The sequence below is a fragment of the Sus scrofa genome, chromosome 7, assembly GCF_000003025.6.
Source record: "Sus scrofa isolate TJ Tabasco breed Duroc chromosome 7, Sscrofa11.1, whole genome shotgun sequence".
Taxonomy (NCBI): domain Eukaryota; kingdom Metazoa; phylum Chordata; class Mammalia; order Artiodactyla; family Suidae; genus Sus; species Sus scrofa.
The window spans coordinates 117,482,368-117,495,017 of NC_010449.5; the positions used below are offsets into that span (position 1 = coordinate 117,482,368).

Consider the following 12,650-nt stretch of genomic DNA (forward strand, 5'->3'; position numbering starts at 1 on the left):
AAGGCAGCTCCCAGCATCAGAAAACCCAGCTGAAGTCTGAGTTCTTTCATTTTGTCTGAGTAAGTAAAGGATCTTTTTTTTTTCTTTTCTCTTGTAAAAGGATTAGCAGAGGCAAATTATCACCCATAAGATTAATTATAGAATAATTACCTTAGAGGCAAATTCTTACCTATAAGCAACAAGGTTTTACTGTCTAGCACAGGGACCTATAATCAATATTCTCTGATAAACCATAATGGAAAAGAATATGAAAAAGAACATATATATATGTGTGTGGTGTGTATAACTGTGTTACTCTGTTGTTTATATATCTTTAAGTATATAAAGCAAAAACTTAAAAAAAGAATAAAAGAAAAATCATCTCAGGAGGAAAAAAAAAACAGTTTCCTTTTACACCTAATATTGGCAGAAGTTTTAACTTTCTGTGAGTGTATTTTTAAAAGAACACAATCCATTGAAGAGACTTGTCGCCCACGCTTCTTAGGGTTTTAGCTGCTTTTCCAGAAGAGGAGGAGGAGGAAGAGTTTGGAACAGGGTATTTCCAGCAGTGCTTTAGGTCAAGGTCTGAAACATGTGAGGCTGAACACAGGCACCAGAGCTCCATGTGGGCTCTGACCCCTTAGAAGTTACAAATTCGATTTATAAAAATCAAACTGGTCTCTCCAGGATTGCTTACACAACTTCATAAGGCCGGTAACTGGTTGGGTTATTTGTGGTTTGAAAACATCTCATTATGTGACTGGGTTGACATTCTTATTATCTGCATCTGTATTCCAAATGCCTGGATCATCACCTCACTGCAGAAATGGAATGAATTTGAAGAAGGCTGATTTGTTGAAGGAAGGCCCGTTGTTTTCCAAGTAGCATCTAGGAGTAGATGCTAAAATGTGCAGAGCTCAGAAACGATCACACAGAAATGGAAGAATCTGAGTTCCCGCTGTGGCACAGTGGGTGAAGAATCTGATTGCAGCGGCTCAGGTTGTTGTGGAGGCAAGGGTTCAACCCAGCACAGTGGGTTAAAAGATCTGGCATTTCCAAAGTTGTGGCATAAGTTTCAGCCGCAGCTCAGATTCAGTCCCTGGCTTGGGAACGTCTACATGCTGCAAGTGTGGCCAGAAGAAAAGAGAAAAAAAAGAAAGAAAAAGAAAAAAGAAAGAAATGACAGAATCATCACCTGTAGTAGACTTGCCCAATGTCACTTGAGTTTTTCAAATGATATCAAATATTACTACTAATATCAATAGCTGCTGGATTTTGCCCACATATTATCTGCCAGGGAAATATTGAGCTAAAACTAGGAACAAAGGAAGATTTTCTTCTCTCTGGCCAACTTTACATAAACACAGGCAGCAGCTGATAAAGACCCCCCCCCTGCCCCCAGTAACCCTGCCTTAAGCAGATGCATGTCCTGGCTGCAGTGGCCACGGACACAGCCGGGTCTTGTGGGAGGGAGAGCAGTGTCTGCTGAGCCAATCGGATTTGAGCTGAAGTAAGGGGGTCTCTGCCAGTGGCATGGGTTACAGTCCCCGGTTTCCTGGGCAGAGTGAAGCTTTGATCCCTCTCAGTTTCCTCTGGTTGTTGTAATAAATTAGCACACAATTTGTGGCTTAAAACACGCAATGTATTATCTTATAGTTGTGAGGTCAGAAGTTTAAAATCAGCCACCTTAGGGGAGTTCCCATTGTGGCCCAGCAATAACAAACCGGACTAGTATCCATGAGGATGAAGGTTTCATCCCTGGCCTCGCTCAGAGGGTTAAAGATCCTGCATAGCTGTGAGCCGTGGTGTAGGCTGCAGATGCGGCTCAGATCCTGTGTTGCTGTGGTTGTAGCGTAGGCCGGCAGCTGCAGCTCCAATTCAGTTCCCTAGCTGGGAACTTCCTTATGCCATGAGTGCAGCCCAAAAGGGGAGGGAAAAAAAAAAAAATCAGCCTCCTTGGGCTCCAGTCAAGGCGTCGGCAGAGCTGTGCTCCTTCTGGAAGCCCTAAGGGAGAAGCCGTTCCTGGCCTTTCCCAGCTTCTAGAGGCTGCCTGTGTTCCTTAGCTTGAGACCCCGTCTCCATTTTCAAAGCCAAAGGCATAGTGTCCTCTAATTCTTTCTGAATCTAACTCCCTCCCTCTCCTACACATGAAATCATTTCCACTCACGATGACATCAAGCCACCCCCACCACCCAGCGTCCTCTCATCTCAAGATTCTTAATCACATCCGCAGTGTCCCTCTTGCCATGTAAGGGAGCGTGTTTGCAGAGCCCAGGGACTAGGACGTGGACATCTTTGGGGGCCATTACTCTGCTGACCCCATGACCCTGGGGGGGTGGGGCCGGTGCTTTGGTCTGGTGGTGCCCAGGCAGCTCCTGCCTCTCGCTGACCTTGTGGACATTCAGGACACGGAAGCCAGGCCCCTTCCACTGCCCCCCAAGAGCCACCCCTTCTTGCCCAGGCATCCACACTTCTGAGTGTGTTCAAGGTGACCTGGAAGAGGAAAGGGAGAAAAGCCAAGCAGATCACATCTGGGGCTCTCTCCACACCCACCGTGAACCCCTTTCTAAGCCTCCTGGGGGTGAAAGCTCAGAGGCTGGAGACCCGTGAGAATCCCGCTGCAGGAACCCAGTCCCTCTGGGCCCTCAGCTGTCCAGAGCCTTAGTTTTCTCCTGTGCTGGGTGCTAGGTACTCCCTGAACTGCCCCACAGCTCGGGAGAGAAGGAAACTGGTCTCTTGGGATTTCCGACATCACGTTACGACCCCAGGGCAGCCTACGTGAAGGAGAGGGACTCAGAGGGACCTTGTCGGCATCAGCGTCAGTGCCACTGTAGTTCTTGCCGTTAGGATTGTGCTGGGGGTTATCCTCATTCAAGCCTCGTATCTGATGCTTTAAAACCTACAAGGGGATTTTACAGGCAGCATCTTATCCAAGCCTCACAATAGGCTCGGATGCTGCTCTGTTGCCATTATTCCCATTCTGCAGAAAAGGAAACTGAGGCTCAGGACACTTACTCAACTTGCCCAGAATCACAGTTGGGTCACCCCAGGCCCCAAGCCCAGGCCCCCTGACTCCAGGCCCACTGTCTTTGGGGACACTGAGCTGGGCCTGGAAGAAGAGCTGTGTATCGCCAGACTGGTTCCTTTCACCGTGTGACTGTGGGCAAGTCACTCCAGCCCTCTTCGCCTCTGTTTGCTCATCTGTATAATGGGCACAAAGACAGCCATCCTTCCTCCAGGTGTGTTGTCACTCAGTCCAGACCCTCAGCAGATCACAGGTGTGGCTGAGAGTGAAGGATCAGATCTGACATCAGGGTCTGATGCTGCGGCCAAGCGCGGAGGCACACTGGGCTCAGATGAAGGCCTACGGGCTTTCCGTGGCACATGGAGCTTCCTCAGCAGGCGCAGAGAAGGGCCCAGGAAGGACCAGCTCAACGTCAGCCTTAGGAAACAGCTCCCACCCTTGCGTGTAGTACAGGGGGCTGCTGCGGTGACCTGCCAGGCACCTGAGAAATCAGGTTTGCTGGTGTGTTGGTTTCCTGTGGCTGCTGAAACAACTCACCATAAACTGGGTGACTTCAAATGGATTATACTATATTCATGGAGTTATGAAGTCGGTTTTTTGGGGGCCACACCTGGGGCATGCTGAAGTTCCTAGGCTAGGGATTGAATGGCGCCACAGCAGTGACAATGCCATACTCTTAACTTGCTGCACCACCAGGGAACTCCTCTAAAGTAGTTCTAATCACAACAATTTTTTAAAAACTATATATATATATATATATATATATATATATGTAGACATACACACACACTCACAAATTCGTTATATTATATTGTAGTTATAAAGTAGCTCTAGTTAAAAACATTTTTCCCCAAATAAGTCTAAATATATACATACATTTACATATATTAAAACAAAATGAATCACTTTCTTTATGTTAATTAACTGAACACTGAAAAATAACATGAGCAAAATAACTGGTTTGGGTACATATCCAGGTGCTACAATTAGTTTCAGCTTGTACCTGACTCCAGTATGTCATTAGCATTTTCCTGAAGGATGCATTTTTCTTTCAAAAATATGATCTTATTATTTTTTAATTATTCCAGTAATTGCCTGAAATCTTTTTCTTCAAAGGTTCGGGTTAATAAATTTATATTAGCACCTGCAATTGACTCTTCTCTTGGACCAGAATGTATTTAATTAAGGAACTGTTCTCTCTGTAGCTGCTGAGGTACCTGACAAACTCTGAGCAAATTCTGCCTGGCAGAGGCCGTTTTCAAGTCTAATTCTTTGCATATGGAATTATGCAAATATTTCAGCCCAGATATTTTCACAGGTGCTCTCTTTATGCCTTAGTTTGAGTTCCTTTCTTCAACAAAGATTTTCACCAGATTAAACTCTTCAAATAAGCTGTAGCTATTTATAATTTTTGAATACTTTGTCAAATTTAGATGCTGCATATCAGAGGCTTTCTCAATTTCATCTCATTTTTGTAGAGACTAGAACTTATCCACTTGAAAAGATTCTTTTCACAAATTCTTCCCAAAGTTCATTACAGAATTTGAAAATTAAATCACGTCACCTTTTGACCACTTAGCTTGATCATTTCTCCCTTGCTCTTTCAGCAATAACTTTCAATTATTTTCTGCCTAAAAATTTGTTTTCAATCATCACAATCTGCTAAAAGCTCTAATAGCCGATGTTCTGGTGCTCTGTTCATTGAACACTTGATCAAAGATTCCTCATCGATTTGGAACAAAATTCAACAAAAATTTACAACTCTGCCTTAACAAATAGCTTAATAACATTTTAGGGCACTTAGACTCAAGGTCTTCTAAAATTGATTGATGATGGGCAGCAGAGAAAGAAAGTGCATACCCTCAAGTGGTTTTTTTGTATTATTTTTTAAATTACTCAATGAATTTAATTACATTTAGAGTTGTACAAGGATCATCACAACCCAATTTTCTTATAGCATTTCCATCCCAAACCCCCAGCGCATCCCCCTACCCCAACAACATGTCTCATTTGGAAAACAAAAGTTTTTCAAAGTCTGAGTCAGAAATCTGTTCTGCAAAGAAGTTCGTTGTGTCCTTTTTTTAGATGCATACAGGTGATAGCACATGACATTGGTGTCTCAGGGTCCAACTGACTTCACTTAGCATGATAATTTCTAGGTCCATCCATGTTGCTGCAAGTGCTGTTATTTCTTTCCTTTTAATAGCTGGTGATATTCCATTGTGTGTACATACCACATCTTCTTGATCCACTCCTCTGTCAATGGACATGTAGGTTGTTTCCATGTCTTGGCTATTGTAAATAGTGCTGCAATGAACACTGGAGTACATGTATCTTTGCGAGTCATGGTTTTCTCTCAATAGATGCCCAGGAGTGGTCAAGTGGTTTTTATTTCAATTCCTCATCAACTTCCTCACGGAAATTTCATAGTTTAGTCATTCTGAACTACCAAATGGATGTAAAATCTTACCAACTAAAACCTCCATTTCAATTGGCAAAATATTGAAACATTTATATGCAGTTAAAAATTGTGTGTGTGGAGTTCCCATCGTGGCTCAGCGGTAACGAACCCAACTAGTACCCATGAGGATGAGGGTTTGATCCCTGGCCTTGTTCAGTGGGTTTAGGATCCAATGTTCCATGAGCCATGGTATAGTTGCAGACATGGCTTGGATCCCACGATGCTGTGGCTTTGGTGCAGACCAGCAGCTACAGCTCTGATTCAATCCCTAGCCTGGCCTGGGAACCTCCATATGCTGCAGGTGCCGCCCTAAAGACAAAAAACAAAACAAAACAAAATTGCATGTGCACCACGACCTCTTCAAAGTACATTTCTGCTCCACTGGCCTCTTGTTTTAGCAAGAGCATTCTTGTTACCACGGCCCTGGGCCCACCACAATGTGTGTGTATTATCATCAGAAAAATACAACTTTCTTTCCAATGTGAACAGTGTAAACGGAATTTAGAATAACATTCACACAGCGTCCATGGTTTCACTTCACCAGCCCGAACTTCCAAAAGTTACGCTTTGATTCCATGAACCAATGAAAAATAGAAACATGATTGGAATTGACGGATGTTTCCATTTAAGGAATCCGAGGATACTGGTATCAAACAGGCACTGTTTCACTGTCTGTGGATTTCTTACGGTGCTGTCACATTGATGAGCCAGAGCCCTGGATGCGTGCACAAGATCACTTGGAGCTAATAACGAGCTGAATTAACTTGAAGACCAGCTGTTTGTTTTAAGTGAAAAGTCACCCTTCCAGAGTGACCTGTACCAGCATCTTCTGCAGTGATGTGGGTGAAATTGATGTGTCAAGGCACCATCTCTGCAAAACACAAACTTCTGAAGGAGCAGCTTCATGTCAGGTTTCCTTGTGGTTGGTGAAATTGTCACGGCCCCCATCATGATGTAAACATCAACATTCTGTGCAAGTTACACGATTGTCGTCAATTTCCCGGAGAGACAGAAAGAAGTTAGGGACTTAAGTCTTTGTTTGCTCATTGTTGCCAGAAGGGTTTTTCTTGAAATTGAAAAGTCTTGCTAAGTAACAACATAAATATTTAGTTATGGATGAAGCCCTGGAATGATCGACAAAATGAGAGCATCCCTGCTCTTTCACATACTCTGGGTCAGAACTCCGTAAGCCATGGATGCTTCACAGCCTCCCAACCCATCATTTCCCATGATTCCAGCAGACCTGTCAGCCAGCAGCCTAGCAGCTTCTTCTCTGTGCTCTCCCTTGGTGATTTCCTCCAGTCCTGTGGTTTTAAACACCAGACACCATCCAGGTGTTACAATTCCCAAATATGCACCACTGTCTCTCAACACAGGTCTAGTACAGCTAACGGCCCGACAGCCCCACCTGAGGGCTACCAGATAGCCCAGCCTCCCCATGTCCAAAAGGCACTTCCAGTCTCCCCCCAAACCTGTTCCATCTCCACTCTGTCATCTCCATTTCAGTTGATGGCAACTTCATATTTCCAGATGCTCGGGCCAAATATCTAGACACCATGCAACTCCTCCTTTCTCAGGACCTATATCTGGTTGAAAATCGTGCTGAGCCCACCTTCGGAATATATCTAGAGCCTGGTCACAGCTCACCGCCTCCACGGCTGCCCCTCCTCTGCCAACAGGTTTTTTTTTTTTTAAGTTTTATTGAAGTATAGTTAATTTAATTTAGTATAAATTAAATTAGTATAGTTTACTAAAATTGTGTACTAATTTAGTATAATTTAAATTAGGATAGTGTACTAAAATAAATTAGTATAGTATAGTTAATTTACAAGGTTGTGATAATTTCTGCTGCACGACAAAGTGGCCCAGCCATATATATATACACATATCCATTCTCTCTCAGATTCTCTTCCCACATAGATGGTCAGAGAATGCTGTGTAGACTTCTCTGTGCTATATAGCAGTCCCCATTGGCCAATCATTCCATATAACAGGGCTATTCTTTATGCTTATTGTCATTGCCTCTCTCCTCCCTCAAAGCTTGAAGAACCTCCTGGGCAGTGGGTTTGGCCTGCTTGATTCACTGCTGTGTCCCAAATACCTAGAACAGTGCCTGGCACCGAGGGGGTGCTTAATAGATACTCGTCCAGTGACGAATGAATGGGGGAACCCATTCATTTCACCTGATGTGAATGTCGCCATGTGTGGGTTACAGTGTCACAGCCAAAAGATCATTATGTCCTCGGATGGGGCAAGTCGGGCTCAGAGACACAAAGGGGCTGCCTAAGACTGCACAGCCAAAGCGACCCTGCCGAGAGGAGCTCTCTTACACTGTCTCTGGTGCTGGCCACTCTGAGTTTGCCCCAGTTGAAGAACTCCTAAGCATCACCAAGGCTGATGACAAAGACAACAAGCTAATGGGTAGCAAGTGCCTCTGCAGAGTCAGGAACTTTTGAAGCACTTTGCATATATATTCATTCATCCAGGTGGGGGGAGGACTATTAGGGGTGGAGCCCCAGAAACACCTTCAACTGTTGCCCTGCCCCACCCACCCTCCTGGTCCAGCCCCAGGGGTCGGCCTCCCCGTCGGCCGGGCCTCCTCCTTGCTTGACTCCACCTTCGATCATGGACCACTGTCTCCGTATCTGCCTCCCTCTAGAGCATCTTCAGGGGGCCGAGCCCTGTTCCCTGTGCTGCCAGCACCTGGCAGAGAGCTGGCACAAAGTAGGTGCTCATGAAATGTTGGTTAAACAGCTAATAACAACGGTGTGGTTGTAAATAAGACTTACCACGTCCTTGCGCTGAGTGCTTCCGCTAAGCCAGGTCACCAGGCCGAGCTCGCCATAGATTCTGCGGTCCTCGCCACAAGCCCACAAGAGGGATCCGATGAGCTCCCGTTTTCAAAAAGGAAAATCAAAATCCGTGGATCTAAGTGGCACCCAAGTGTGTCAGGATTTGAACTCAGGTTTCAAAGCCCTGGTCCTTGCCTCTATACCCAGGGTCGGGAAAATTTTCCTCTCAGGGAACAGGGGGTAAATGTTTTCAGTTTCGCAGGCCACACAGCCACTGCGGCAACCACTCAACTCCGCTGCCATGGTAACACAAAATGTAAATGAATGCAGGTGGCCCTGTGCCAACGAAATTTATGTTCCAATACCAGTGGCAAGGAGTTCGGTTGTGGCTCAGCAGGTTAAGAACCCGACTAATATCCGTGAGGATGCAGGTTCCATCCGTGGCCTCGCTCAGGACGTTAAAGGCCCCGGCATTGCTGCAAGCTGTGGCGCAGGTGACAAATGTGGCTCGGATCTGGCGTGGCTGTGGCTGTGGGGTAGCCGGCAGCTGCAGCTCCAACTCAACCCCTCGCCTGGGGACCTCTGGATGCCAGGGGTACAGCCCTAAAAAGACAAAAACAAAAACAAAAAAAAAACCCCACCTGGAGGCAGGCCGGTCGGGCCGAGGGCTGGAGTGGGCTGCCTCCCAAGTGATGCTACGTGTTGTTCCCCGCAGGTCCCCGTGGATGGCCTCCCAGACCCTCGTGGGGTTCCAGGCCTCCAACCAGAGCCAGCTCCCACCTCCAAATGCCACGCTGTGTGACGGTGCTCAGGAAGCCTGGCACCTGCTGCACAAGGTGCTACCGACTTGCGTCGTGGCCATCTGCTCGGGCGGCCTGCTGGGAAACCTCTTCGTGCTGTCGGTCTTCCTCGTGCCTCGACGGCGTCTGAACGCGGCGGAAATCTACCTGGCCCACCTGGCCGCTTCTGACCTGGTGTTCGCCTTGGGCTTGCCCTTCTGGGCCGAGACCATCCGGAACGGATTCCACTGGCCTTTCGGAGCCCCCCTCTGCCGCGTGGTCAACGGCGTCATCAAGGCCAACCTGTTCATCAGCATCTTCCTGGTGGTGGCCATCAGCCGGGACCGCTACCGCGCGCTGGTGCACCCCGTGGCCAGCTGGAGGCGGCGGCGGCGGCGCCACTGGGCCCAGGCCACCTGCGTGCTCATCTGGACGGCGGGGGGCCTCCTGAGCATCCCCACGTTCCTGCTGCGCTCCGTCCAAGCGGTCCCGGAGCTGAACGTCTCCGCCTGCGTGCTGCCCTTCCCCCACGAGGCCTGGGCCTTCGTCAGGACGGTGGAGTTGAACGTGCTGGGCTTTCTCCTCCCGCTGGCTGCCATCCTCTTCTTCAACTACCACATCCTGGCAGCCCTGCGGGGGCGGGGCAGCTCAGCAGGACAAGGTGCGGGGGCCCCAGGGATGGCAAGACCACGGCGCTGATCCTCACGCTTGTGGCCGTCTTCCTGCTCTGCTGGACCCCGTACCACGTCTGTGCCTTCCTGGAATTCCTGCTCCACGTGCGGGCCATCCGAGGCTGCTTCTGGGAGGATTTCACCGACCTGGGCTTGCAGTACACCAACTTCTTTGCTTTCATCAACAGCTGCCTAAATCCAGTCATCTACGTCTTTTGGGGCCAGCTTTTCAGAACCAAGATCTGGGAACTGTATCACCGATGCCTCCCCAGAAAGCTCACTGCCGTGTCCTCGTCCCGTAGGAAAGAAATCTTCCAAATTTTCTGGCGGCATTAAAACAGCCAGTGGGCCAAGAAGCGTGGCTTTCCTATCAATTATTCCTGACGTCATAAATACTATGTATGGGCTGAATCACGGGCCCCCAAGACAACCAGGACCTAATCCTTAGGACCTGTGAACGTTTCCAGGGGAAGGGGGACCCCACAGATGTGATTAAGCTAAGGATGGTGAGGTGGGAGATTATCCTGGATCATCAGGGCGAGCCCAGCGACATTACAAAGGTCTTTTTTGTTGTTGTGTTTAGGGCCGCACCTGCGGCGTATGGAAGCTCCCAAGTGAAGGATCGAATTGGAGCTGTAGCTGCTGGCCTACACCACAGCTCATGGCAACCCCAGATCCTTAACCCACTGCACAAGGCCAGGGATCGAACCCGCATCCTCATGGATACTAGTCGGGTTCATTAAGTGCTGAGCCACGAACTCCTACAAAGGTCTTTATACAGGGGAGGCGGAAGTGTCAGGGACAGAGAAGGCTGGAGGGATGCAAAGAAGGGGCCACAGGCCAAAGACTGCAGGCACCCCGAGGAGGCAAGAAGTGGCAGGAAATGGAGCCTCCAGAGGGAACCCGCCCTGCTGACATCTCACCTTCAGCCCAGGGACACTGATTCGGGTGCCTGGGCTCCAGATCCATGAGATAATAAACGCGTGTTGCTGCGAGTCACCAAGTTTGTGGTTCATTTATTCCTGCGACAGGAAACAATCTCCAGGGAGCATCTCCCTACACCCACTTGCCCACCCAGATGTCCCAGGTTAACTGCTGGAAACAGAGAGATGCTAGAGCCAGAGCGCCTGTCCAAAAGGAACTTAGGGAGATGGAAATAAGTCGAGTGTAAAAAGGGGAAATGAGAAATTGCAAGAGCGTGACACAGACCCGCTCCCTGGAGCATCCAGAGGGAGAGGGGACGGGCTCCTTCTGGGGGTTTCAAAAGGGAGGGCAGGAAGGGAGTAAAATGAGCTGAGTTTGACAAGGGGTGGAATCGGGCTACCCGGAGAGAGGGAGGAAGGGCTGGTGGAGGCAGAACCGAGACACACAGGTAGAAAGCGTGGGCTGTGGGTGAACAATATTTATTGAGCTCCTGCCTTCCAGGAGCTTATGACAACAGAGACAATAGTTAGGAAGCTGTCACAGGGCAGAAGGATCCATCACTGGGTGAGAGCAGGTGCTCTGAGAGCACAGAGAAGGGGTGTCCAGCCTGGATAGAGGATAGCTGGAGAGGCTCTCCCAGAGGAAGAGACGTGGAAGCTGAATCCCAGAGGATGAGCAAAATGGGGGAAAGAAGTGATCCAGATAAAAGAAACAGATCAGACCCGGAGGCAGCAGGTTCACAGGTTAGGCGGGAGGATGGAGGAGGCAGTTATGGAGGGATTTGAGGTCTGAGGAGAGCGGAGGTGTTGGGAGGGCCTGTAATGGTCAAGGGCACAGAGGGAAGCCGAAGGTGTTCCTGGGGCTCTGAGGGCCTGGCTGGAGCTCGGAGGCAGGCGCTTTTTTTTTTTTTTTTTTTTTTTTCTTTTCCACGTCTTTTTAGGGCCACACTCATGGCATGTGGAAGTTTCCAGCCGGGGGTGGAATTGGAGCTGTTGCTCTGGCCTACGCCACAGCCTCAGCAACGCGGGATCTCGGGATCTGAGCCACATCTGCAACCTACACCACGGCTCACGGCCACACGAAATCCTTACCCCACTGAGCGAGGCCAGGGATCGAACCCGCATCCTCATGGATGCTAGTCGGGTTTGTTAACCCCTGAGCCATGATGGGAACTCCGAGGCAGGCACTTCTTATGTGAATCCTCTAGCGGTGCTCAGCAGGCCCAGGAGAGGCGGATAGTGGATTGCTCCAGCGCCGGGGGTTTGTCAGATGGACAGGCACAGTTCAAGGGCGTTGAGGATGCTGGTCATACTGTGGGAAATGGCTAAATTAGAGAAGGAAGTGAATGCAGGAGATGAGGGAAGCAGGGCGATGATGCAGTTAAAGAACAGGGGTAGTGGGAGCATCCAGATGATAGAACAAGGATAACAGGAGGTTGTGGCCCCACTTCAGGGGTGGGGCCATCCTCCAGGATGACAAGGACTGAGTGGCGTGGCATTGGGAGGTTGGCATAAAGAGACCCCAAAGACTAGAGAGGTGGGGGGTGGGCTGCCAGGCAGGCAAGATGCTGGAAGGCCCTGGAAGGAGAGGCCAGGGGGCCAGGTGCCCAGGCCAGTCTCCATGGAGTGGCGGGGGAAGGGTGAGAGCCTCTGCTGCTGCCCAGGGAGGACCATTCCTCATGGGATAGCGGCAAAGACCCAGGTTCACTCAGGAAATGCCGAGGAGGAGTTCCCGTCGTGGCGCAGTGGAAATGAATCTGATTAGGAACCATGAGGTTGTGGGTTCAATCCCTGGCCTCGCTCAGTGGGTTAAGGATCCAGTGTGGCCATGAGCTGTGGTGTAGGTCGCAGATGTCGCTTGGATTTGGCATTGCTGTGGCTGTGGTGTAGGCTGGCGGCTGCAGCTCCGATTGGACCCCTAGCCTGAGAACTTCCGTATGCCACAGGTATGGCCCTAAAAAGCAAAAAAAAAAAAAAGAAGAAGAAGAGAGACAGAAAGAAAGAAAGAAATGCAAAGGAG

General features: G+C 48.9%; 1 protein-coding gene across 1 annotated transcript; it reads left to right on the plus strand.

Annotated features, from left to right (window-relative positions):
• On the plus strand, positions 8,983-10,043 carry BDKRB1 (bradykinin receptor B2). The gene is given in 2 exon segments (NM_001113064.1): positions 8,983-9,677; positions 9,680-10,043. Coding segments are annotated over 2 exon segments (1,059 nt in total).